This window comes from Cololabis saira, chromosome 4 (assembly GCF_033807715.1).
Source record: "Cololabis saira isolate AMF1-May2022 chromosome 4, fColSai1.1, whole genome shotgun sequence".
Taxonomy (NCBI): Eukaryota; Metazoa; Chordata; class Actinopteri; order Beloniformes; family Belonidae; genus Cololabis; species Cololabis saira.
Genome location: NC_084590.1, coordinates 43,506,247 through 43,534,211, shown reverse-complemented (window position 1 = coordinate 43,534,211; position 27,965 = coordinate 43,506,247). Strand labels below are relative to the sequence as shown.

Here is a 27,965-nt window from a genome sequence, read left to right as displayed (position 1 = left end):
TTATGATTGGCTGAAACAAAGGAAGACATCTGATTGGTTGCAGATCCTTCCGTGTTAAAAAAAAAACGTATTTGTGGATCGAGTCACGTCAGGGGAGTCTCAAAAGTCACACGCAAATTTGTGTGTGCATCAGAAATACATTTGTATATCTTGTCCTACGCACGTGTGAATTGTTCTGTGCACGTGTGAAACGGTGTGTGTATTTGCAAATCAGTCTGTGCATTTGTAAAACTTGTCCTGTGCATTTGTCAATTATGAGACTGTTCTAGCTCCATAGTTGCATGCAAAAAGGTCAGAACATACATGAGGCGTCTTGATGCAGAATGACGATGAAACAGATGAAGTATATTGATTTTAAGGCACAAAGGATGATTCATTCTTACGATTCGAGTAGATAAAAACATCTTTAAAGTCAGTGTTAATCTTTTTTCAGCAGACTGTACACAAGGCTGTTATTTTGCTGCTCTCAGCAGTTTGGGTTTAATCAAGTGGGCAAGGCTGAATTTTCCATCACAATTATTTTTGTTATTGATTGTCAACCACATCGACTAATTGTTGCAACCCTTGTTCTTCTCAAACAGGTATTTTATTTTCTATTTAACTCTTTAGATTTGTGACTATAGATTTGTGGTTCCTTCCACAGCACAAAGACACACATGTCAAGTTATTTGGTGGTTTACGTTGCCAGGAGTGTGTGTGTGTGTGTGTGTGTGTGTGTGTGTGTGTGTGTGTGTGTGTGTGTGTGTGTGTGTGTGTGTGTGTGTGTGTGTGTGTGTGTGTGTGTGTGTGTGTGTGTGTGTGTGTGTGTGTCGCTCATTCTACTTTTGCCTTTCACCCAGAAAGAGCCAAATTAAACTCCAGCAGATCCTCGTGACCCTAAACAGGATTATGGATGGATGGATCCATCCACTTTAGTGTGTCAGAGTCGCTCCTGTAGTTTCTTGTGCTGGCCCCCCCTTCTCCTCCCTTTTCTCTCTTTTGTCCATGTTGCAGCATCCTTTGCCGGACACCGGAACCTGCAGTGTGGGAGTGAGGGGGGGCAGGGTAACGGCCCCTTTTGGGCGGGGGAGAAGGTTCGTCCCTCAAGACTCCTCTCCCTGGCCCTGCCCCTTTTCAACCTTTCTGTTCTGGGTCTCTGGAAAGCGTCTAGAGACAACTCTGTTGTATTAGACGCTATATAAATAAAATTGAATTGAATTGAATTGAATGAGTGGATGGATGGAGGGAGGGAGGGATGGATGGATGGATGGATGGATGGAGGGAGGGATGGATGGATGGATGGATGGATGGATGATGGATGGATGGATGGAGGGAGGGATGGATGGATGATGGATGGATGGATGGATGAGTGGATGGATGGATGGATGGATGGATGGATGGATGGATGGATGGATGAGTGGATGGATGGATGGATGGATGGATGGATGGATGGATGGATGAGTGGATGGATGGATGGATGATGGATGGATGGATGGATGAGTGGATGGATGGATGGATGGATGGATGGATGAGTGGATGGATGGATGGATGGATGGATGGATGATGGATGGATGAGTGGATGGATGGATGGATGATGGATGGATGGATGGATGGATGATGGATGGATGGATGGATGGATGGATGGAAGGAGGGAGGGAGGGATGGAAGGATGGATGAGTGGATGGATGGATGGATGGATGGATCAGCTCATTTAGTGAAAATCCAGCTAAAGAAACATTTAAAAAATGGTGAGTAAAACTAGATAAAAGCAACTCCAGTGATTTAAACAAATACACTCGTCTGCAGGACAAGTGTATTTGTTTACATCACTGGAGCAAAACAGGGTTTTCTCAGCTGTTTTGTCTTTTTTAGCCTCCTTGTGTTTCCTTGTTCCCCCCGAGCATCAGCTGCTCTGACTCTTCCTGGGCTTCCAGCCTGTAGACCTGGCGGTCCTCTCTGCTACAGCTGTTTCCCTCTTTAACAGAGATAAACCGCTGCTGATTAACAGGATGTTGCTGCGGGAACAAGATTTAAACGCCGGCGTGTAATGAGAGCGAGTTCGTGGTGCGTGCTGCTAAACAGCACGGCGTACGCCGACTTCAGTCTTCACTTGCAGATGTAAATCCAAGGCTTTTCCTGGAATCCTGCTGAAACGATGCAGGAAACATCTGCAGGCGTGCCACTCGTGCATAGGGTTTGAAAAACTGATTTGTCCCGTATTTATAAACTAAAGTACGCGTCCCGTATGGAGCTGAAAAGGGACGCACTTTGTCCCGTATTACCTGTTACCTATCCACTTCGTGCCTTGTGGCACATAAGGCCTCAACAGAGCTCCTCCACTTCTGACGGTCGGCTGCTGCAGTCCTCACTTCCAGCCATGATTTCCATCCTCCTTCCCTTTTCTCCTTCTCGACGGTACGTCTCCAGGTGGTCTTTGGTCTTCCCTGTCTTCTCTTCCCTTCTGGTGCCCAGGTCATTGCTATGTTGCAGTCGTTGTTGTGGTCCTGCCGCAGTATGTGCCCAATCATCTTCACAACTTCACCTCATTGCTGATTGGTCTCATATCAGCTCTTTCCAGCAGTTGTATATTACTGATGTGTTCCTGCCAACTGTTGAGGAATAATACAAAGTCCAGTTCAGGAGTCCGCTGTGGGGTGAGAGATTTTATTCAGCCGGCGTTCAGCAGACCAACACAGACGCAGTGTCTCGGTCGGTGGGCTGACATCGAGTGATTTTGTAACAAGCTTTTTATACAAGAACAAACAACAGAAATAAACAAGTCAGTGAGACAGTCAAAGGTGTGGCATTTCATCAGGAAATCCATATATGGTGTTGTCTCTGCGGGGGCTGGAAGTCCGATACACTCCCTTGGTGCCTGTCCCAGCAGGAATGCAAGACGCAGGGACTGGAATGACAATGTCTAGGGACACTGAATGAGACAATGCGCTGCCGGCAAGGTGTCGTACCGGCAGGGGTCCTTAGCAACATAAATTGCATGTCAATGTACTGAGGGGGATATGAGTTCAGGAGTCATCTGCAAGGCGGCGTCGTGTCCCTGCAGGGGTTCGGAATGCTTCATCACAACTTATTCGGAGTATTCTTCGTAGGCATCTATTATGAAATACGTCGACAGCCTTGTTGTCTTCTTTGTTCATTTTACAGGTCTCACATCCGTATAGTAATACTGGTACTACTAGTGTCTTGTACAACTTCAGCTTTGTTCTTCTGGTGATGCTGTTAGAGCTCCAGGTCTTCCCAAGTCTGACAAATGCTCCTCTCGCTTTCGACAGTCTATTCTTTAGGTCCTTCATTCCGCCTCCCTCTTTACAAACTGTGGCTCCTAAATAAGTGAACTGGTCTACTTCCTCGATGTCTTGCCCATTGATTTGGATTTTCTCCTGATTTCTTGCGTGATCCTCATAGTTTTTGTTTTTTGTGTATTGATCCTGAGTCCTACTCGCTTGGCCTCTTCGTTCATCTGTGTTGTTTTACTCTGCATACGTCGTTTTGTGGAGAGAGCAATGCTACGTCATCCGCAAAGTCCAGGTCGTCGAGTTTTGATGTCAGCTTCCAGCGAATCCCATTTTCTCCTTTTTTAACTGTCCGATGCATTATCCAATCCATTACTATTAAGAACAACTTTGTCCCGTATTAAGGCTGAATTATGTTTCTGCGTTAAATCAACGCAGAGCCTACGCCGTAGGGTACGCGGCTACGCGGGAGTCTCTCCGTATCCTACGCTGTAGTCTGCGGCAACGCAGACCCAACGCAGACCGAGAGGGCTGTGATTGGTTCGCTTGGTAGCAACGCATTACCGGTTCCGGTTCGTGAAGCAGTAGTGAACTTTCAGCGCTCTTTTCTTTGTGTGTGTGGGATTTTTTTGTTTTCTTGGGTTGTTTTGGTTTTTTGCACAATATTGCCCTTATCTCTTTGATTCACTGTGACTGGAAAAGCCGGAAGCTAAACAAAGTATCAACTAGCGCTCTGGGGGGGTATTGCACCGCGGAGAAATGGAGTGACGGAGAAGTCCGAAGGGTTCACGACGGCGTCACGGCAACGCGTTGGTCATAAAATGCCAATAGAAAATGGCGTTGAGCTGTTGAGTTCACAAGTTATTTTTTTCTGTTTTACTACAACTGTGGCCTACAGTCATGGCCTTTGAGGCATAAATATGTTTACAGGTTTTCTACAGACTTTCTGTTTGCACTTTTGTTATTGCACTAAAAATGTGCACTAATGAAGAATGGAACTGAAATACTAGAATGGTACTACTTTGTAGAATGGATGTTCTGCTTTCTTTCTATTGTTTTATATTAATTTATACAATTTTAAGTTAAGCGTTGACAGGTTTCTGTTTGGTTTTTTTTTGGGGGGGGGGTGACATCCGCTGCTAAACCAGGAAGCAAGAACACATGGAGGCACACATCGAGCACTGGAAATCTGCAACAAAAACCACAAACGAAACACGAAACCAACACGGAACCGACCAAAACATGAGCAGCAATCGACCCAAATCTCGAGTTCCAATCACAATCTGAGCTAAGCTACCGCGATTAACTAACCCCAAAAACTACAGAGCCAGCATGCAGGTGAACAAGCCAATGTGTATGTCTATGCATGTGTGTGCGTGTATGTATATGTCCGTGTGGCTATGTGTGGCTGTGTGTGTGTGTGTGTGTGTGTGTGTGTGTGGTTTCTGTTTAAGAAAGATACTTATTTTATTCAGTTCATTTTGTTATTTTGTATTAAAGTGAATTGCTGGATAATAATTTGTTTTCCATGTGTTCATGGCATTTAAAAATATGCATCTAGTTCAATTCAGGTTCGAGTCAAATAGTTTAAAAAAATAATTTCACTAAAAAAAAGGGGCTAAAAAAATTCACCACGCCAGGAAAGGTGAAGGCAATCGGTCGGCCGGCCCTGCAGATGAGGTGTCCCTTATTTATTTTTCAGGGAGTTGGCGACCCTAGTCTTGCCCTAGCACCGACCCGAACGCCTGCAGCGGCACCGACCCGGCTCTACCTGGGAAGGTGCTGGCCCGCTGCACACAACACTTACTGCCGCTCTGCTGGGGTTTCTGCACTCGTGAAGCACAATCTGGAGTTTTAGAGCCCATGCAGAAATACGATGTTAAACTTGGCGCAGAGGATGAATAAAAGCAGTCCTGGTTTACGAGGAGGGGAACCATCCCTCCTTTCTCTTTCTTTTATTGCTTAAACTTTAGCGTTTACATCTGTCAGCTCTTCCGGCCTCCCATCGATGGGTGAAAAGAAAAGAACCATAACTTTGCTTTATTATGTTAACACTGCATGCATGATTGGTTTTTAGGAATGGGAAAAGAGATTGTAAAAGTGTTTTAATTTCCTGACTTGATGTCAGATTGTGCTGAAAACGTTCATCAGCAACTTCCTCAGTTTCCAAACTTGGCCGTCGCTCTGTGTGGCACCTCTCTATCAAAACGGTGGAGATTGAGATGAAACCAGTCCAATCCAGACTTGTAGTCCTCGAAACCTGTTTTGGTCTCCAGACCACTTTTTTGTGGTCTTGGTTTCTCGGTCTCTTGGTCTCGGACTTGGATAACTGAGATGCCGTTGCACCAAGGTGACAGAATCTGGTGATCAGCAGTTCTTCCTCTTGTTAATGTACAGTTTTCTAAACTATTTGTATTTTACATCTGATTTATGTTTTGGTGCATCTGCATGTGTCTGTATTTAATTACAGTTTTGTATTAATAACTACCTTGTTTGAATAAATATATGATTAGGTATTTGCATATAGTTGTGATTGATTAAGCATCAGGTCCATTTCAGTGATGCTGATATACAGTTTAATCTGATTACTATAATAGTAAATAATGCAATTTCTGTCACGTCTGGTGTATGGTGTGGAGCCAAACGCAGGAGAGCAGGAGGCAGGAGTTGCAAAAACCAGGATTTATTCCAGAAAACCAAAAACAAAGCGCTGCTTGGCAGGATCAAAAGAAACTAAACAGGGATCAAAAAACTTGAGGAGGAAAACCGTGGCAGGAAACATGGAGGACAAAACAGTACGGACCGACAGGGAACAAGGGAATGACAAGACCAGATATACACAGGGGATAACGAGACACGACGAGACACAGGTGCAGACAATCAGGGCAGATGGGACACAGGTGGGGCAAAACAGAAACTGAAAGGCTGGGGGGAATGTCAAACCCTGACAATTTCAAGTTGATAATTGTATCTTTTAATATTTAAAATCCAGGTTTCATCTCCAAATTCAGTCCAATTTAACTCAGTAACATTTACTATTCATGACTTTTCTGAGGTGGAGGGGGGTGTTGGAGCTGGTTATTCTGCTAGAGGACTTTGGGACTAGTTAGTAGTCGTGTCAATCCTTAAAAGCACTGGAGTCAATCCTCCAATAGTGTAGAAATAGCGGTAGTGCAGTCGCCACACATATCTGATCTCAGCTGATGGATGGAAACATTTATAGTGAGTTCAACATCATCATCCACTTCTCTGTGTTATTGTGCTGCAGTTGAAAACAAGCTCATATGGAAACTAGCAGAACCAGGATGGAGATGATGTTCTACAATCACGCAGGATCAGAAAATTACCAGATTTCTTTCTGGTTTCCGTCTTGAGCTGAACTAGTCCTGGTCTTGGTCTTGATACTCTCTGGTCTTGCTAGTGTCTTGGTCTCGGTTCAGGCGTCATGACTACAAGTCTAATGTGAACTCTGAGTTACAAATATCTGAGGTGTTCTGGTTCGTGTACCAACGGTGTTGTCGCTCCTTCTGATCTGACGGAGCAAACACTCGCTGTGATTAGGTTGTTTACAGAACAAGTCGTCCTTCTTAAATAAGTAATTGACGATGAAGCAGCTGATTTCTGCGGCTCCTTCTCCGTGGAGGATGGAGGAAGTCTGTGCTCCTCACAGACGGCTTCATCAAAGCCTCCTGCTCAGTGAAACGCCGAGGCGCCGTCCCCAGATCGCATCTCTCCGGCTCGCTCGTTTCATCAGACGGTGTTAAACTCCACAATCACGCCTTCCCTTTTCTGTTGAGCCGGGGTATCGCGGCGTTCAGACGATGGCCTTTAAGGAAGAGAGAGAGTCTGGGCGGAGGCTGGACACTGATTTGAGTGATTGCTGTGTTCAGGTTTCTGAAGGGGGAATTAGCGCCTTCAGCCGAGATCTTGATAATTTTAATCAGGATAATGATGCTGAGGCCTGTAACAGCCCCGCTCCCAGGACCCGGTGTCTCATGCTTTTATCCTTCCGTCTCACGTCTAATGATCTGCATTGATAAACATTAAAAGCGCTTGTTCCCAGCTGTGGCTGCTTGTACTGGATTTTGTACTTTTTGGAGCTCATTGTTTCGCTGTTTTTATGAATAAATGATCAAACGAGTGGTGGCGTGGCACTGGTGTGCTGATGGTCTTATCCGTCATGCATCACGGACGCGTTTTTTTCTACTCATATCTTTTTATCTTTTATATGGGTGTTGGTTTATGGGGTGTTTTATTTCTCCTTTCTTGGTTGTTGTACATGACAGTGCTGAGTGAGTGAGATGGAGATTTCAGTTTCCCCGAGGAAACCTCCCAAAGGGATTAATAAAGTCGTCTGAATCTGAATCTGAAAGATGTGGCGGGAGATCGTTGAGGACAAGTTCCTCGACAGTGATGAGGATTCTGCTGGGAAAAGGGTCGACGTGGACTAAACCCCTGAAAAGTCAGAGAAGCTGCAGCATGCAGCTCTGCAGAGGGATGGAAGAAATGTGATGTGCAGTAAAGGTGTCTGAGCAGTTAAACTTCGCTTGTGGAGTTTTTGCATGACGGATATTGATATGTGGGGTCCGGGGGTCCGGATGTTTTCCACGGGCAACTTTGGGTTGGTTTGGGCCTATTTTAGCTCAGCCGACTGTTGCCTTGCAGCCGCTGGCGCCGGTTTCAGGTGTTGCTGCCAGAATAACATCAGCCTGATGGATCAGAGCCTCATCAGGAAGGATGTCGGGCCTGAAAACGATCCGTAGTTCCTCCCCATCAACGGTTGACGCTGCGCTACAGGTGTGAGTCGACTTCCGCTGCAGCCTGTCAGCAAAACAATCAGTTTCAAAGGAAACGTCCAGGTCTGAAGTGTCGACGCTAGGGATGGGCGGTATGGACTAAAAAATGTATCTCGATAATTTCTGGCATTTATCCCGATAACGATAAAAATGACGATAAAAAAATACCAATTCAACTTCACCTTTTTAACTATAAATCTATCACCACATTCAGTCTTTGGAGCCCCCAAAACACTGCTCTAAAAGATACTAAATGCTACTAAACTACACCAATTAAATGAATAAAAAACAATTAAATGAGTCCACCTGTACTGCAAAACTGTAATGACTCAGATCCGCCATGTTTGTTACACAAACACATATCAACGGGGATTTATCTCTTTCTTTCTTTCTTTCTTTCTTTCTTTCTTTCTTTCTTTCTTTCTTTCTTTCTTTCTTTCTTTCTTTCTTTCTTTCTTTCTTTCTTTCTTTCTTTCTTTCTTTCTTTCTTTCTTTCTTTCTTTCTTTCTTTCTTTCTTTCTTTCTTTCTTTCTTTCTTTCTTTCTTTCTTTCTTTCTTTCTTTCAGGCTCATTTCTTTCTTTCTTTCTTTCTTTCTTTCTTTCTTTCTTTCTTTCTGGCTCATTTCCTTCCTTCCTTCCTTCCTTCCTTCCTTCCTTCCTTCCTTCCTTCCTTCCTTCCTTCCTTCCTTCCTTCCTTCCTTCCTTTCTTCACGCACACGTATGTTGTGCGTCGATTTAACGCAAAACCATAAATCCGGCTTTACACAAACTTCATCAACGGGAATTTAGCGTTTTTTCAAGATGACAAATTCTTACCGTGGGGAATTTTTTTGACGGTAAAATCGTGAACGGTAAAATATCGCCCATTCCTAGTCGACGCCACGGATCAGTTCAAATCAGCGCTGGTCTTCAGCTGCTGCCGTCACCAGGGTCAGATCCAGAATCCAGGGCCGCCGTCCCGGCGTCTTCACATTAGGCCCAAAGACTCCACAAGGAGGGACTGGTGTGACTCTTGGCCGTAGAACCGGCGGCTGGTACCTTCTAGGTTCTAGGTTCACATCAAACTTGAGGAGTTCAGATGGAGATGTTGCTTTTATCCCTAGACTGAGCGGTGGCGTCCACCCGGGGTGGCGTGCTGGTTTTACCAGGTTTGACTGTGGCAGATTCTACCCTCCGTATGAAACTCTTTCCTCTTTCAAACATGTGAAATCTGATGTGAAAGTTGTCATGACGATACTTTTCCTCAGTCGGCTGCAGAGCGGCGGCGTCTTTCTGCTCGGCACTCATCCCGTCTGTTTTCCTCGTTTGTGAACTCTCGTTTTCATAAATGTGATTAAATAAACCTGTCAACAACCAGGCTGAACTCTGTGACGAGGCGATTGCGGTTTGGGCAGGAAGCTGCGCTCCTGCAGGTGATTTTGGTTTTATGTTCAGTCACATAATGCTCTGAGTCAGCTGGCGGCAAAAACACCCTGAATCTTGGTCACCCGCATGGTGGTGTCACATTTCTTGCTCTTTCTGGTTGCCGTTCATAGGATTTACAAAGATTCATTTAACCCAAAACTGAGAGAGAATGCAGGTTTAGGATGCCGGACATTCAGCTGATGAGCTGAGATAGGCTCCAGCAGACCTGCGAGACCCTGCAAAGGATCAAGCGGGTACAGAAAGTGGATGAATGGGACATTTAGCTGAAATAATTGCACTTTAAAGCTAAATGTAGAGTTTGGAGACGTTTCAAAGAAACTGGTCCTGAAAGTAGTCTGAACACGGTGTTTTAATACTTGTAATGCATCACAACTCCCCACATAAGGACTGGATTAAAGTTGTAAGGATGACACAGTTGGAGGGTTACAGAACATCATCCCTGATGACTCAGGGCTGCGGTTTGGTACCAACGTGCACGTCCGGGTCCTGCTTAATATGGCGGAGTTGCAGCTTCAAGCTGGTCAAACGGATTACTTAAGAATTCAGAGTCACAGACGTGAGAAAACTCCCAATGCAAGGTCTGATTTTCCTCCGTTCTCTGTATATCACACACACACACACACACAGACACACACACACACACACACACACACACACACACACACACACACACACACACACACACACACACACACACAGACACACACACACACACACACACACACACACACACACACACACACACACACACACACACACACACACACACACCGCGGAGTCTTGTCGTTTTTTAAGTTTCCAGTTGCGTAACGTCCCCGCGCGTAATCGGTTACGCGCGGGACATGAATATGGAGCAGGGCGCGCAGGCGCGGGCTGTGCGCGCTCCCGCGTCCCGCGGCTGACGGGATGGATTGGTCCCTGCTGAAAACGGAGAGACAAGAGGGATGATTGTAATATCGGCAACGACAGCAGAAAGACGACTGAATTATTGATGAATAGGGAAATGAAAACTGCGCGGTTGCGAGCAGGACGCGCCGCTGCAGACGCGTGGAAGTGATGCTCATTAAAGCAGAGGAATGATCTGCATGAGGAGCTGACGGAGGCCTGATAACCTCCACTCCCTGCTGGTGATGATGCTGATGCTGATGCTGATGCTGCTGCATGTAAATTAAAAAATAAAGCGACAAAAAGAGACAACGATGCAATATTACAACTTAATTTCCTTTTTATTACTTAGGCAGCTGAAGGAAGTGTGAGTTAATGTCACCTATGCTGTGGGTGGAACACATAAAACACTTTAGAAATTTTATTTTAATCTATGCACACGTAGATTAAAAGAATATATTGTGCAGGTTTCTTTCTTTCTTTATTGAATTATTCCTCAGTTCCTATTTAGCTAAAGCAATTTCAACCAAAAGTCCAAGGAGGAACTTTCTCATCCAGTTTGACCTTTTTAAAATGACTTTTTGAAAAGTTTTTTAACATATTTGCATTTGACCTTTTTGTTTGTTTAATCTTTTTACAGCAGCTTTTCTTCCTTTTAAGGAAGTGTGAAACTAACAATATCTGCCTTGAGTCATATCTCTTATGCAACGGCTCCCAGTGCACGTTAAACATTCACGAGGGTTCGAGGAAGGAGACGTAGGAGTGACGTAGGAGTGACGTAGGGATCTGTGGCTGCCAACTCTTATTATGGGAGACGCCGCTTAACAGGGGGATTGTTTGTTTTTATTATTCACTTTGTTTTTAACTCGTGAAACAGCTCTTGAATTTCTGGGAAACTGTCCGGATATCTGTAACTTTACTCACTTTACACACAACTCTGCAAGATCATTGCAGCTTGTTTTATAGGTTTTGTTTATGTCAGAGATCAGGTCAAAGCTGGCTATCATGCCCAACTTGACCACTAGAGGGCGGTAATTGTCGCGCAATATTGTAATAATAGGCTGCACATTTGAAATCAATATTTTAGAAGAGGTCATTTAGACTGTTATTGAATTTAATAGGTGTTAATATTTGTAGAAAACCCTCCAAAGATGCAGCTTGTAGCTAAATATCGCGGGTTTGTCGCGGCGCAGCTCCGTCGGGACTGATTCAGCGGGATGTGAAGTTAAGCGGCTTCAACGCTGTGAGAAGCCGCTTCTTCAGCATAACACATTGGCTGATTTTTGAGCTCCAGCTTCAGAAGCATCTGTTCAAAGTGCCTCTTTAGATGAAAGCGCGATAATAAAAAGGGCATATCGCTCACATCTCTGGGCTCAGTGTGCTCTTACTTTCCTCCGGCGCCCTTGAGCCTCAGTTTACTGAATAATTAATTACCAGTTCAGACTCATTTGCACGTTAGAGTACATGCAAGCGTCCTCTCGTACCTGCACTCGCCCACATATCGCCGTCTCTACTTCAGTTTCAGTCTCCCTTTACTAAGTTGCTTTCCATGCAGATATGAGCTTCATGTGTAGATCTCGTTTATGTCGCTTCCTTTTGCATTTTTACTTGTTTTTAGCAAAAAACATACTATTATCCTCTTTTTCGCGGGCGTGCATTTAAAGGCACGCTATGTAACTATACTACTATTTAGAAAATGGGGGCAGAATATCATAAGCAAGTTCATGTGTCGGCAACAACGCTCTGTAGACGTTGCGCTGTGTGATTAACAGCAAATGTGTCCTCCTGTCGTCTCGTAGGGAGAAGATGCCGTTCCACCACGTGACGGCGGGTCTGCTCTACAAGGGGGACTACCTGAGCCGCTCGCTGTCCGAGAGCGACAGCGACGTCCTGGCCAGTATCTCCGTTGAGGAGCTTGACGGTAAGACGTCCACACTTTCTCGTTGCTTTGTGCAGAAGCAGGACGGATCTGCTGCTGCGTAGCTGCAGTTATTCAGAAGCTTCCAGTGGCTGTTTTGATGCCGATGGCAGCTTTTTTTGTTTTTTAACTGAATTATTGTTGCAAGCAAGCACAAATGCAGTTTCTCAGCTTCTCAGTGAAGAGCAGAAACAATTGAACATGTTTGGACCTGGATTGTAGCGGCACAGCAACGGAATTATAATACACCCGCTAAAGATTTAGACCTTGCTCTGCGTTAGGGCTGGGCGATATATCGAGATTTTAATATATATCGATATATTTTCAAATGCGATATGGTACGAGACAATATTGTTTATATCGATTTTAAAAAAAATAAATAAATAAATATTATTATTTTTTTTAATGATTTTGATATAGCTTATTTTGTGACAAATTGACTTGAATGTTTTATTTGAGATTTGCACAAATGTTTTGTTATTTGCACAACTGTCAACCTCAGTGGAAAAGTCTGCCTGTTACTGTCTACATTGTATTAATTGCACAGTGTATTTTAATTTAATTGTTATGCAGGAAAGGGATATTTGTTTTATTTTATTCAAGAAGCATTTTCATTCTATATATGCAGGCAGATTATTTTTTTTCATTTGTTTTATACATTTTGATATTGTGCAGACCTCTGTTAATAAATGTGCAACATTTGGCACGAGGCTTTGTATTAAAACTGACTGTTTTTTTAAGGGTTTGCCTCAGAAAAAAATGAAGCTAACAGAGATGCTATGCTATAATGCTTTGGGGGAAACCCCAATTATGGCACAGAAAAAATATCGATATATATCGAGTATCGCCATTCAGCTAGAAAATATCGAGATATGACTTTTGGTCCATATCGCCCAGCCCTACTCTGCGTCACGGTGATTTTTAGGAGGGCCATATGGAGCTAGAACAGTCTCAATAGTCACAAATGCACAGGACAATTCACACCTGCGTAGGACAAGATTCACAAATGTATTTCTGATGCACACACAAATATAACCTGATTTTCAAATGGTTTTTGGTCTGTGGACTTTGCTGCATTTGTGTGTGAATGTTGAGACTCCCCTGACTTGCCTCAATCCACAAATGTGTTTTTTTAAACACAAAATGATCTGCAATCAATCAGATATCTTCCTTGTTTCCATCAATCATAAGAACCTACCCCACGGGGGACGATTTACTCATAAACCAATAACATTAAGCCGTTCAAACAACAATATGCATGTGAATTTCAGTCAGCTCAACATGGCTTCCAGCAAGGACAGCGGAGCGATAAGTCAAACATCTAATTTAATATGTTTGGCTACTTAATCCCCTTGTTTGCTATGAGAATCACTTTAATTGTGTAACAAACCAAAGGAATACGGCATCCCATGAGTCCCTGCACCATCCAGCTGACAGTGCCCCTGCATGGACAGTATTGTAGTGGCAGCTGTCCATGCAGGGGCACTGTCAGCTGGATGGTGCAGGGACTCAAGGGATGCCGTATTCCTTTGGTTTTATGTGTTTTATATGTGTGGTTTTGCAGTTTTTTTTTTATTGTTGTTTGGTCTCCCAGTTGCAATACTTTTCATCCTGTGCATTTGTGAATGTTTCTAGCTCCATAGGGCCAGGATGTCAAGGTTGACATTCCCCCAGCCTCCAGTTTGCCTTCAGTTTCTGTCTTGCCCCGCCTGTGTCCCATCTGCCCTGATTGTGTCCACACCTGTGTCTCGTCTTGTCTCGTTATCCCCTCAGTATATCTTGTCTTGTCATTCCTTGGTTCCCTGTCGGTCCGTACTGTGTCTTCCCCCATGTCTCCTCGTACCTTTTTGATGATCCTGGTTTTTTGTTCATCCTGCTCTGCAGCGCCTTATTTTGCCTTTTTGGATTAAAACCCTTTTGTTTTGAGAACTCCTGCCTCCAGCCTCCCTCTGTCTCCTGCACTTGGGCCCTTAAAGAACCAAACCATGACAGAACGGACCGACCAGGTGGACCCAGCAGGAGAGTACCTTACCATGTGGGACTTCCTTTGCCGTGAAGCGGCTAAAAACGTGCGTGAGTGTTGGGACCCCTTTTGGGGAACACGCCTGGCTCTGGGTGGACCCAGGAGCCTGCAGATGCAACGGCGACGGCGTCAGCGCCAGCGCCAGCCCCAGCCTGTTCCGGCTCCAGCTCCTGCACCTGTCCCTGTTCCTGTGGTGGTCCCAGACGCACCTCCTCATGTTCCTGTGGTGGTCTCGGATGCACCTCCCCACGTTCCTGTGGTGGTCCCGGACGCACAAGCCCCTCCTCCGGTGATGGTTTCGGACCCCCCCCAGCCGGCTCCGAGGACTCGTGTCCCCCCCCAGCCGGCTCCGAGGACTCGTGTCCCCCCCCAGCCGGCTCCGAGGACTCGTGTCCCCCCCCAGCCGGCTCCGAGGACTCGTGTCCCCCCCAGCTGGCTCCGAGGACTCATGTCCCCCCCCAGCCAGCTCCGAGGACCCGTGTCCCCCCCCAGCCCGCCCTGGATGTGGACTCTGGGGACATCTGGGATCTGTCCCTTGAGGGGGGGCCGGCGCCCCTCGAGGGGGGGCCAGCGCCCCTCGAGGGGGGGCCAGCGCCACGGACCCGGGTACCCCCGCAGCCGGCGCCCAGGACCCGGGTACCCCCGCAGCCGGCGCCCAGGACCCGGGCTCCCCCGCAGCCGGCGCCTCGGACCCGGGCACCCCCGCAGCCATGTCCCGTTCCTGAGCCATGTCCCGTTCCTGAGCCATGTCCCGTTCCTGAGCCATGTCCCGTTCCTGAGCCATGTCCCGTTCCTGAGCCATGTCCCGTTCCTGAGCCGTGTCCCGTTCCTGAGCCGTGTCCTATTCCTGAGGCGGCCCCGCAGCCCTCTGTTCCTGAGGCGGCCCCGCAGCCCTCTGTTCCTGAGGCGGCCCCGCAGCCCTCTGTTCCTGAGGCGGCCCCGCAGCCCTCTGTTCCTGAGGCGGTCCCGCAGCCCTCTGTTCCTGAGGCGGTCCCGCAGCCCCGTCAGGTTCCCGAGTCCCGCCAGGAATCCCTGTCACGCCCCACGCCGAGACCGCCAAGCCCCACGCCGAGACCGCCAAGCCCCACGCCAAGACCGCCAAGCCCCACGCCAAGACCGCCAAGCCCCACGCCAAGACCCACGCCGAGCCCCACGCCAAGACCGCCAAGCCCCACGCTGAGCCCCACGCCAAGACCGCCAAGCCCCACGCCGAGACCCGCGCCAAGCCCCACGCCGAGACCCGCGTCAAGACCCAGGCCTAGGCCTCGTGGGCGGCCCCCGGAGCGTTCTCGCCAGTCTGGTCGGCCTCGTGGACGTCCCCCCGAGCGTTCTCGCCGGTCTGCCCGGCTTCGTGGGCGACCCCCGGAGCTGTCTCGCAGGTCTGCACAGTCCCCAGGATGGCCCCCGGAACGTTGGCCGTGTGTTGGCCTGGGCCCTCCTCCAGGTCCCCTCCGCCCGCCCTGGGTGGTAGGCCGAATGGGACATCTGGGATCTGTCCCTTGAGGGGGGGGTTCTGTCAAGGTTGACATTCCCCCAGCCTCCAGTTTGCCTTCAGTTTCTGTCTTGCCCCGCCTGTGTCCCATCTGCCCTGATTGTGTCCACACCTGTGTCTCGTCTTGTCTCGTTATCCCCTCAGTATATCTTGTCTTGTCATTCCTTGGTTCCCTGTCGGTCCGTACTGTGTCTTCCCCCATGTCTCCTCGTACCTTTTTGATGATCCTGGTTTTTTGTTCATCCTGCTCTGCAGCGCCTTATTTTGCCTTTTTGGATTAAAACCCTTTTGTTTTGAGAACTCCTGCCTCCAGCCTCCCTCTGTCTCCTGCACTTGGGCCCTTAAAGAACCAAACCATGACACAGGATTACCAAAGGTTAGAGAAAAACACTGATAGCAAGTGAAACATTGTGGTGAGCTGATATGAGAACAAACGTAAGGGGGCTGAAGACAGCAGAGAGAAACGTTTGTGGAAGCCACGGCATAGACGTCAACTAAACGGTGAACACTGCAGGAACACACAAACCTGCAGTGTGTGTGTGTGTGTGTATATATATATATATATATATATATATAGTGAACCGCAGTTACAGATCCACAACCTGTTTTTACCGTAAAGGTGAAGCCAGCAGACTCGGGATAACCTTTGTTTTAAATGAGAGAGACAGGCTCAGAACCACTGCAGAGACTTCATTACGCCCCGTTGTGCTTGGAAGACGATACCGATCACAGAACCAGCAGGGTCCGTGTACTTTGCGGCCATCCGTTTTTTGTTTTGAAATTACAAAATGAAAATAGAGAAATAATCCAAAATAATCCGTTTCCCATCTTTTGTTTTGATAATAAAAAACGGAAAAACGGAAAACGGATCATTATCCATTATCCGTTATCCCATTTCATTGATGTGTTTGAAAATCGAAATTGGGAATTAAAACAGCGAGTGGAAAGCTCTCTATTTCCTATTCGTTTCAAAGGATACTGAAAACAAGGACAAATGGGGGGATGCACATGCGCAGTAATAAATGAAGAAAGTTGTTTCTGGTTCTTTTGTTCATCAGACTAAAAATTAACAGTTTTAGATTTTTTTAATGTTGAAACAGAAAATAAATCAAATATGAAACCTGGGAGTGAAACATGAGTTTAATCTGTAATCTGTCTTCCCTCCGTCATGAAACTGCAGTGATGTTGTGACAGTCCGTTCAGCTGCAGCGTCCAAAAAAAGCAGGGTCCAATCAATAACATAAACTGAACTCTAACATACTGCCCCCCCCGCTGGAAACGAATAGGAAATAGAGAAAAGAGTTTATTATTTACACGGACCGAGCAGCATCTTCCTCCTCCCCGCATCACCAGAGATGCTGCTCCCCAGGTTTGGCTCGTGCCGGCCTCCCTATCCCTCTTCCTCTCCCTCTCCCTCTCCCTCTCCCTCTTCCTCTGCTCCGTGTTTATGAACCTCTTTTGTTCTCAAATCAGCCTGAGAGTAATCGTCCGGCCCGCACAACACCAGCCCGATCGATAGCAGTCTGCCGGCGTCAGCAGAGGCAGCCAGGCTGATAGCCGGCAAACGAGACGGGCCCGGACTCTAGAACATGAATCTGTGATGGAGAGCTGAGCCGCCTGCAGCGCTCGGTAATAACTGGATACTCCGTCGGGGTGGAAGGGATATGAAGTGTATGAACGCCTCGTTCCTGCTTCAGAGCCGCTGTTTGCTGAGTTGATGTCTCAGTTATAACGGGAAAAGAGACACAGACGAGGTGAATGGCTCACCACATGTTGGGGGTAAAGTCAGAGAACATGGAGATGGGACACATAAAGAGGAGGGATGGTGGTGAATACACTGGTGGAAGGATAGAGGAGAGGAAGAGAAGATCTCTGGATGGGAACGAGGCAGATGAGGACAAGATGCCACGCTAACAGGTGATCTGCGGTGATGAGCCTCCACAGAAATGCTAAACAAGGACTTGGAGATCAGTGTCTTCAGCGGACTTCCAGAAGCCATCTCGCATCCGTTGTAGGCCTGTGTTGAAAAAAATCGATTTCCCAATTCTAAATCGATTCTCATATTAATTCCTAAAAATCGATTCATATGTCTAAAGATCGATTTTTTTTTCTTTTTTTTTTCTTTTTCTTTTATTTATTTACGTTTTTTTTTCATCATTACATTACAACTTTTGGTTCTTTTTTTGTTTATCCCCAAAAAAGGAATGTTTTGTTGGACAAGAGAATAACTGGTGCCATGTTTTTGCCTTTAAATACGTTTAAAGGTATGAAAACATTAAAGTGTTAAGTTATAATTGCATAAATTGTCTATATTTCATTACTTTATATACTGTCTTGGGGTTACATTTGCAAAAAATGCTGAAAAACCAAATGCTCAAAAATTAAAAATAACCAAAAAAAAAAAAAAAAATAGACCGAAAATGGAACAAATAAAAACGGAATGTGGGAAAAAATAAAACCGATCTCATCCGTCTCTGTTTGCCCTGGATCTGTTTGATAATTCTGACCCACATGATGTTTCTGAAAGCAGTTCTATCAGCATTCTGGGAGCTGATTGGTCCTTACAGCATCATTAGCTGCAATACTTGCTGTTGAATCTCAATATAATACTAGTAGTAATATTTTGCATAACTACAGTCATATAATTCATGCAACAGCTCAAAAAATAGTTTTAATAACACTAACCCAAATCAATATCGGAATCGAATCGGATCGAATCAAATCTTGATAATCGATTCTGAATCTTAAGAATCGGAATTGAATCGATTCTTGACATTTGAATCGATGCCCAGCCCTAATCCGTTTGGTGCACTTGAACAAGATTTAAAAGGTTTTTGTTTTGTATTTGTTGTTTTCAGTTGCTGTTTCACTTGAGTCCAGAGCATAGATTATATCCCAGCGTATAACGTGTCTTTATGGGTGTAATTAATGCTTATCTGGGTGTAGATTGGTGGTGGTGGGGGATTACTATCGCTGTGGCGTCTATTCTAATCCCATAAAACACGTTTGTTGCACCATTTTTGCGCCATTTTTGTATCAAAAGTGTGATACAATAAGGTTAAATTTGGATGGATAAAAAAAAAAGTACTTTTGAACGCACTGCATGATTTTTTTAAGAGACTTTTTTGGCTTGTGATCATTAATTGTAAAAATTGCCGATGTGGACACGTTAGCATTAGCAACGTGCTCAAAAGTGAAAAAAAGGCACATTACTTTTGTTAAATTATAAGTAATCTGGTTTAGATTGATTTCTTTCTTTGAGTGAACTATATCAAAGCAGCACAATCTTTCACGTGCACTATTATTCGGATTAATATACATTTCTGTAGCCAAAGTGCAATAATGAGCTTGACAGCTGCAAAAAATACAATCTTCATAATCTAAAACAAGTCAAACCTCCCAGAGTTCATAGTGATTGCTGGTTTGTGACGGTGTCACTTTTAAAGACGTATTCTTTTATTAATACTGAGGATGTAACATGCAACGCATCACTGTCAGACCAGATTAAAATACTGCTTTCATCAGACGCTCAGGACGGCTTTGGGCCTTTTCTAGTTATTTATTAAAAAAACAAACCGTCAGAGTAGCAGGCACAGCTTAACTCTGTAAACGTGGACGTGAGATACCTGCCAAGAGGTACGATGGGTGTTAACAACACACTCAAATGATTATAGTACAAAGAAAAACGTGCCAACTGGCTCCGGTGCCGAGAGGCTGGCTGGCAGGCGGCGGTCCAGGACCTGGGAGCCCGGCTGCCGGGAATGGAACAGAGATGCTGATCAGGAACGGAGATGCTGATCAGGAACTCCCCGCGGCCTCCCGGATCAGCCCTATCTGGCACCGTACCCCGAACAAGTAGTAGAACCACCACGCCCAGGAACGTCTGCAGAAGCACCGTCTGCTCTACACATCTTCAATTATCCACCATTAAAGCCCTTTTTAGTGACTCTTGCACTTCCTGACAGCATTCTGACGCTCTTCCAAAGCAGAGTTAGCCAATATGAGCTAAGGGAAACATTTATGTTCAGGAAAACAAAGGCAAGAACCAACGTTAAACAACGATGCAACCAAAAATTATATATATTTTTTGTATAACACTGACGACCTGTACTTTGGGTTATTTGTGTTGTGGAAATTGAAGCAACCAACAAACTAAACTAAACTAACTCCGGAGACGAAGATGAACATTCAGGGTCAGCGTCTCCTCAGCCACTTCAGATCTCCATCAGATATCTGATTTCAGTGACTACATCTCCCGCTCTAAATCCCAAGTATGACTTGCACAGCTGCCACATTCTGCATGTCGTGCACTTACTGCGTTGCAATATTTAAAGAGGCAATTTACTGTATTTGTGTTTCCCATCTGGCGCCGGCAGCGGCTGTTGCCTGCAGGGACGGCCCCCAGACTCCATCCCAGGAAGAGACGGCAGTCTCCATCAACGTCTGTTTTCATTTGCAGTCAGGTTTCAGTCACCAGCAAATGGAAGAGGAAAACCTTTGGGATTGAACCTATAATAAAGGATGTTGACTATTCTTTCCTCTCTACCAGTTGATCCCAGTTCTTCGTCATCCTCAAAAGACCTTCCTGAACACCATCCCACTCGTTGTGCTGCCCGTTCATTTTACTTGATCCTTACAGATCCCTAAGGCCACGTTTACACATAGCCGGGTATTTACAAAAACGGATATTTCCCCCTCTACGTTTTGAAAAATATCCTCGTTTACACGAACCCGCATAAATACGCTGTTAAGGTGCTATGACCAGCCAAACCTACAGGGGGCAGTGTAACGAGAAGCGTAATCAGAATCCTGGAAAAAAACGTCAACAAATGACACGTGTGAAGCCTGAATAATATGGTTCCGCGTTAAATCGACAGCGTAGCCTACGTAGGGTGCACGTCGCCGCGTACCCTACGCCGTAGGCGGAACCATAAATCAGCCTTGACTGCCAGTTACTTCCAAGACGGAACGAGAGTCTTTCGTTTGGAGTGACAGAGAAGTGGAGTTACTTTTAAGTGTGACTTTAGAATATAAAACAGGTAAAATACAAGAAAATATTCCATTTACAAGCAAACGTGAAAACAGAGTTTTTGAAAATCTCCACTTTGGCCGGAGTTTTCAGAAATGATCGTTTTTGGTGACTTTGAGCTTCGTTTTCGTGTAAACGAACGGCCAAAACGCATTAAAACGCCACCTTTTTTGCTCCGTGGAAACGGGGCCTAAGATTGGTTTAAGATTCAGTTGAAACCATATCTTTTAAAATTTAATGAATTATGATTTGACATTTGGAAAGGAATGAAGTTTGAATAGAATTACAGGTAGTGTAAACCCTATCACAATAAAGGTGAAAAGTGGTCAAGAATTCTAAGATAAGGTCATTTCAGGCAGATATTGTTTATGAAGGTGTTTTATTTGATTTCATTTCTATGTATTTATGTCTGAGAATGATGGTGATTTAATTATCCTCTGCGTTGTTTGTGACTAAGGGAGTTGTGTCTATTATTGTTTTGTTTGTCGTATATAATGTATGTCTGTTATGTATTAAGTTTTAATTTGTGTGTTGTGTATGTCAGACCCCAGGAAGAATAGCTAATGCTGTTGCTAATGCTAATGGGGATCCTAAATAAAACAAACAAACAAACAAACAGTGATAAATGTTGGGACAGGGGTGTACTGAGGTGGACTTGATTGGTTGGCAGGTTGTAAACATGAACGTGTCTCTCTCTAAACATTCTCTTTTGGACTTTAGTATTTAAACGCAAGCTGAAATGAATGTAGGTTTTCTCACGACTGCTGAGTATTTACATCTCCTGCTTCATCTGGAGGTAATGGACCGTGTTAACAACTGCAAATGTTTAGGGTTTTAGTGCCAACGCTGTCTTTTATCTGAATGTATATCTCAGTTAAATCCACGCTGGCGTCCTTTTTCAGTCCCAGAGAAGCACTGGCCATTTTCCCTGACCCGAGGGGTTTCCTTTATGGGCTCTGAAAGCACTCTTACGTTCCTGGACCTTGTACTTTTACGGGCCGGCTGCTTTGGTCTCGTAGTTATTATGCAAATGGAGTCGCGTTGCAGGGAAGACCTGGGCGCAGGTTCCAGGAGGATAACCATCGTCCTGCCGAACACAAGCAATAAGAACGGCTTTGGCAGCTCCTTTGTGTGGGTGTGCATGCATGTGTGCGTGTGTGCGTGCATGTGTGCATGCATGTTCTCCCCTGTGTTGTGACATTTGGGCTGGAAGACCCTCTTAATCAGAACCAACTCTGCTGTCTGGATGAACACATAATGTCATGTTGCATCCTGAATGACAGCGAGTTTGGAGGGTTTGACATTTTTTATAAATTTATCATAATCTATTTTTGATAAACTGTCACTGAGAGTGCATGAGTGTGTGTGTGTGCATGACTATAAATGCAGTGCAAAGCTAGTGCATGCAGTGAATGACTTTAAACCATCTTGTTTATATAGTGTGTTTGAGGGTTTAATCCGCCGTGCACGCCCACTCGTCTGAAGTGCATCCGAGCCGCGCTGCTGCTGATTTAAGACGGCACATTAAAGACGGCGTTTGTGAGTCGGTGGGATGTTCAGTCTCCATGTTTTATGCAGATCAAATATGAGCTGCGTCTCTGACCTCAGGCAGGCGGGCAGATATTAACCAGAATATAAATTAGCTCCGAAGTTTGAATGTGAGAACATTAATGCCTGATTAAAACACCACTACAGTTTTTGCATAATACAACTGAAACGTCCTCTACTGTGAGTCTCCAGGGGGTTCAGAGAGTACGGAGTGCTGCTCAGTCCTGGTCCTGCACTACCACTGCCCTGGTTTGGGGTTTTTCTCTGACGCACCTATTTCAAATGAATGGATCAGCTTGTTCTTAATGTTTGTACAAGTCTGTTTTATTGATTGTATAAGAACTGGACAAACTTCCTGTGACATCACCTAGGATTTCTGAAGAGTGCTTTTAGAGTCTCTTTCCCATCATACACTGCAGTTTTGGTAAGTAACAAAGCCACCCAGTCCTAGTTAATCCAAAAATGGGCTAATGGCCGACACAAGAAGGTGGAAGCCAGTTGAAACACGCCCACTTTCTCTCAGCCACTAGAAGATGGACATTTTAGGTTAACTGGCCTAGTTTACGCCACATGATGATGCTAATTAATGCTACCTTACGTTCATCTTAATGTTGCTACCAATGTGGCATCTGAAACTAGTGCTACCAGAGATTAAGCAAAGCTCTGGTGGAACCCACAGTTGCTTGGTCACCTTCAAATGGTGTAGCCTGTGGGCCGACCAAGCCTAGCGGCCTCGGCGACTTGGGTAGTCGAGAGTGGATACCCATTGGCTAATCCAGTAGTTGTCGTTCTCCAGTGTTTTCTCAAAGACTAAAGACGGCCTTTCCGCCATTCCTGCTCTGTTATTAATATTATTGGTATGTGTTACTGTGTCTGTGTAGCAAGCTTGTTGCCACCGGGGCTGACCGACAGGAGAGAGGACACAGGGTTTAGTGCAGGAACCTGTTTATTCACTCCTTCACAGCAGACACACATACAGCACACAGCACATTCAGCAGAGACCCTTTGCTGCTGTGCAGCCACGCCTTATGAAGGCAGGCAGGGTGGAGAGGTTGATGGGGCCCACCTGTGCCCAATCACCTGAGTGGCTGCACCTCCACCCTGCCGGGGTGCGTCCAGGACCACCCCCTCCATGACGCAGCACTGCTCTAGCCGCTGGTCCGTCTCCGCCTTGGCGACCTCCGTCTCCGTCTCGGCGACCTCCGTCTCGGCGACCTCCGTCTCGGCGACCTCCGTCTCGGCGACCTCCGTCTCGGCGACCTCCGCCTCCACCTCCGTCTCCGTGACGAACCTCAGGCGTGGCGCCGGGGTGGGTCGCGCTGCGGGTCGCGCTGCGGGTCGCGCTGCGGGTCGCGCTGCGGGTCGCGCTGCGGGTCGCGCTGCGGGTCGCGCTGCGGGTCCCGCCGCGGCTGGGGCCGCCTCGGGAGCCATCGCTTGGTGGCCCGCAGCCTCTGCCTCACGGCCTGTCGGCTGCTGCGCCACCAGCGCCTCCAGCGCTGCGACCTGCTGCTCCCCCTGGCCCTGCAACAGGGCTTCCAGTTCAGCCAGCACTTGGGCCAGCACCTCCAGGGCCCGCTCCCCGCATCCCTCCTCCATCCTGTCGGGCCCCACGTTGGGTGCCAGTGTAGCAAGCTCGTTGCCACCGGGGCCGACCGACAGGACAGAGGACACAAGGTTTAGTGCAGGAACCGGTTTGTTCACTCCTTCACGGCAGACACACATACACCAGCACCTTCAACAGAGCCCCCTTGCTGCTGTGCAGCCACGCCTTATGAAGGCAGGCAGGGTGGAGAGGTTGATGGGGCCCACCTTTGCCCAATCACCTGAGTGGCTGCACCTCCACCCTGCCACAGTCTGCGATTGTGTTAATGTGTTGTGGTTTTCAAAGGAATTGGTATAAAACGAGCTGTACAAATAAAGTTTGATGTACTAGATCAGTCTCAATAGGTATCATGTCAAGTATATCAGGTATATGTTGTAACATAGCTTGCTTTTAACATGTCTGCACACAAGCTAAAGTAATGGGGCCACAACGCTCTCCAGTAATTAACACTTGCATGTTTGCCGTTTAATTGCTCTTTTTTCTTGTTGCTGCAATCAATATTAATCCACAGTTATACTGAAGATTAGAAAGTCCCAGCAGTCCAGGTTTGTGTAGGTGGTTGCAGTACAATAACTAAAAAAACAAGTTAAAACATATCAGTGTTGTTTTTTCCCTACACATGCATTTATAAGGTGGGTTAGTGCGAGTTTACGTTACGAGTATGTGAAAGTGCGTGTGAGTGAGGGTCATTTACCCGCCTTAATCACAGTCTGATCTAACAAACTTTACTGGGACCTGAGACTGATTCTGTCAGACAAAATAAAATAAACAGTAAAATCGCAGACAGTGAAGGACAAAAGGAATGCCAAAGACAGAGGACAGTGATGGATGATGTGTGTGTGTTATTGATGATGCAGTGGGGAGATGAGCGCATGATGGTTGTTGTGTGTAACCTCTTATTTGTACGGTCAGAGCTGAAGAGAGACATAATCCAGTAAAAGGATTGCCAAAATGGCAATCCTACGCACTCCAGCAGCTCAGATCTGGGGTCTTGGAGATGTTTATTTCAACACGAGTATCTGAACAGTTACAGACTTGTACTGAACTCTGAGTTTTGGGAGCTGTCCAGGGTGCTGAATGTGTTTTCTCTTCAAACTTGGATGTCAGGTTTTCAACAAGGTAGAACTTTATTCCTTGTTGAAGTTGTTGCCATCATAGTTGAATTTATATCAGATTTTATTTGAAATAAGCTCAACTGTCTGAAATATTAATCACATTGCATTCATATATTTTGTTCACAACCAGAAAGTGATTCCTGAATAAGTTTCACCAAATAATGATTTGTATACACTTGAGGTACAGGCAAGTGATAAAGTGATAAAAAGCCTATAAGAAATAATAATTGAAGTTAGAGTGTAGATGGTGAAGGGAAAAAATAGGGAAAAAAATACCACTTTAACTTTCTTGGAACTTTGACCTGAATGGGATGGAGGGAAAAATGGGAAAAAAAACATCCTCCAATCATCATTCCATGTGCTGCTGCTAGAAAATATTGGAAAATCTGAGTGAGCCTTTAGATAGATGGAACACAATATTGGAACATCAATGATCCGCCCAGCGGAGACATGGGTTGTCTGGGGAAATCTGGGGAGTTTCTGTGACAGCCCAGGCAGTATGAAGGACAAAGCATTAACTTCTGAGAGGAGCTCTTCAGCATAAAAATGCCAGATTAGACTTTGCTACAGAATAAAAGAAAATGCTTAAATATTTGTAGCACATTTATTGATTATATGACCCCAAGGCAAGGCAAGGCAAGGCAAGTTTATTTGTATAGCAAAATTCAACACAAGGTAATTCAAAGTGCTTTACATCAACATAAAAAGCGACAAGACATAATTAAACAGTAAATAACAAATAAAATGAAATAAAATGATAAGAAAAGAAGTAAAATAATAAAAAGCACAAGTTGTTAAAAAGTAAGGGCAGTAGAGTACAGCAGGTACATCTCATTCTTACAATGGCAAGAATTACGTTTCTATACGGTCAAAACGTACAAAGACCGGGTCAAATACAGTATTACAAAAGTAATCTGTAACAATTTGTACGGTGAATCAGAATCAGAATCAGAATCAGATTTTAATGACAGGGTTTGAATACATCAAACAGGGAATTTGACTTCGGATACACCGTGTAGGAAGAAAAAAAGGCATCTTCTCACTGTGTATAAATACGCAGTGTCAAGGTGCAAAAAACACCTCGGCACACAAAGCAACATAACATCATCACGAAGACTTGCATGTGGGTATGGGGGATGGTTACTGGGGGGGGATCCCGGCACGGTGCATCCAAGTGAGCGCCGCGGCCTTCCTGGCGCTCGAACCCGGAGACCGTGTTAGGGGGGCTGATAAGAGGGGAGCCGGGGAAGGCGTTGAGAATGGGGGAGGTGTTATCAGCAAATGTGTGTGCGTGAGTGGTAAGTCTGTGAACTTTGCCCCAGAGCTCCTCCTCAGCCATTGTCCTTGATGTTATCAGACGGCCCGGTACAGTTCTGATACAGGTCCACAGATGTCCTGGGAAGGGGAGGACTAGTGGGGGCAGAGCATCTTGTTTTCATTCCTCCAGGGAGATTGTGACTGGAGCGGCCTGCCAGGCTGCTCTGTCAAGGTCAGATTATAGAATCAACAATTGTATTGAAAAAAACAGGCAGATTCCAGTAAGTTTCTGGTTCATCAATGGCGACTCCAAACAGGCGAATTTGTGGTAATTTCCCGCCCAGCCGAGCTTCCAACTTCTGAAGGTCTTTTCCATCTTGCCAATGAGTTCAAAAACTGCTGCCAGCCTGTGATTTAGCTCTCCCAGCATTAGAGTCTGAGTGTTGGTTGCAGAGCTTATCCCCTCAGCCACGCCGGGCAGCTTTGAAAGGGCCAGAACAGCTGTCGACAACTTACAAATTTGTCGATATGCCAGGAATCCGCCAGCTCCAAAAAGCAGAAATGCTGTTATCATTAATCCAATTATGAAGGCATCTTCAACATCCTCGACCAACAGAATCGACAGGCACATGATCCTCCAATGCTTCCAGGAATCCATCATGTATCCGGCAAAAAATGTCCCATCGGGGCAGGAGGGCTCCCTTGTCCCCTGACTTCTCGTCGTGAAAATTTGGTCAATTGTGCTGAGAGACCAGTTAACCAATTCCATGATTGTAGAGAGTTTCGGAGGATGTGAAAAACAGAGGCTCTAAAAAGACAAGATAAGACAAAAAGCAGCAGCAGGGCAGATAGGGAGGGAGAGGGAGCAGAAAAGCGTCTGCCTTCACCGAGAGCCGGAAGAAGAAAAAAAAAAAAATCAAACCAATTTAACAATTCTACCCTGTCCCTGGAGAATGCTGCCGAATGAAATTTCTTTGTATACTGTACAATGATACTAAAGCTTCTTATCTTATCACACTTGGTGTACCCTCACAGTTCCCTCGCTGAACTTTGCAGTACAGTTAAGTTGTGGTGACAGCTCTGCGGATGTACTATTCATGCGTCTGCTGATGTCAGAAGTCACTTGGAGCCCGTCAGACTTAAAACACATCAGTGAGTCTGTCGCTATCGCTGAGCGTTTCAGCTGCTTGCCTCACTCTCACAATCTTGACACGTTTGTCAAGCTTATTTTTTTTCTCCCCTCTAATTTTAGACCATATCATTTCCTTCTCAGGATTAATAACTATTTTTAAACAAATTATACATTTTTCTGCTCATGTTTTGCATTTCTGTGGATATTTTAGCTTCCTCCCGGAGTCCACAAACATACACGTCGTGCTGAGGGGGAAACTTAAATGAATGAAAAAGTAGAAGTGTGTATGCTTTTGTTTCTGGGCATCAGTCCAGAGTGTAACCTCAACTCTGGACCAGTGGGATTGGACCCACCACCATCCCTCTGGGATTCTGCATAGAATGACATGAGGATGGATGGATGGATGGATGGATGGATGGATGGATGGATGGATGGATGGATGGATGGATGGATGGATGCATGGATGGATGGATGGGTGATGGATGGATGGATGGATGATACATGCATGGATG

At 45.7% G+C, this 27,965-nt stretch overlaps 1 protein-coding gene across 1 annotated transcript in view; it reads left to right on the top strand.

Moving 5' to 3' along the window:
* Positions 1-27,965, top strand: part of LOC133441999 (calcium-binding protein 8-like) — a 117,058-nt gene that overhangs the window by 5,609 nt on the left and 83,484 nt on the right. Inside the window, exon 2 of the mRNA XM_061719866.1 lies at positions 12,136-12,257. Within this exon, the coding sequence (XP_061575850.1) occupies positions 12,136-12,257 (122 nt within the window). The remainder of the gene's footprint in view (positions 1-12,135; positions 12,258-27,965) is intronic.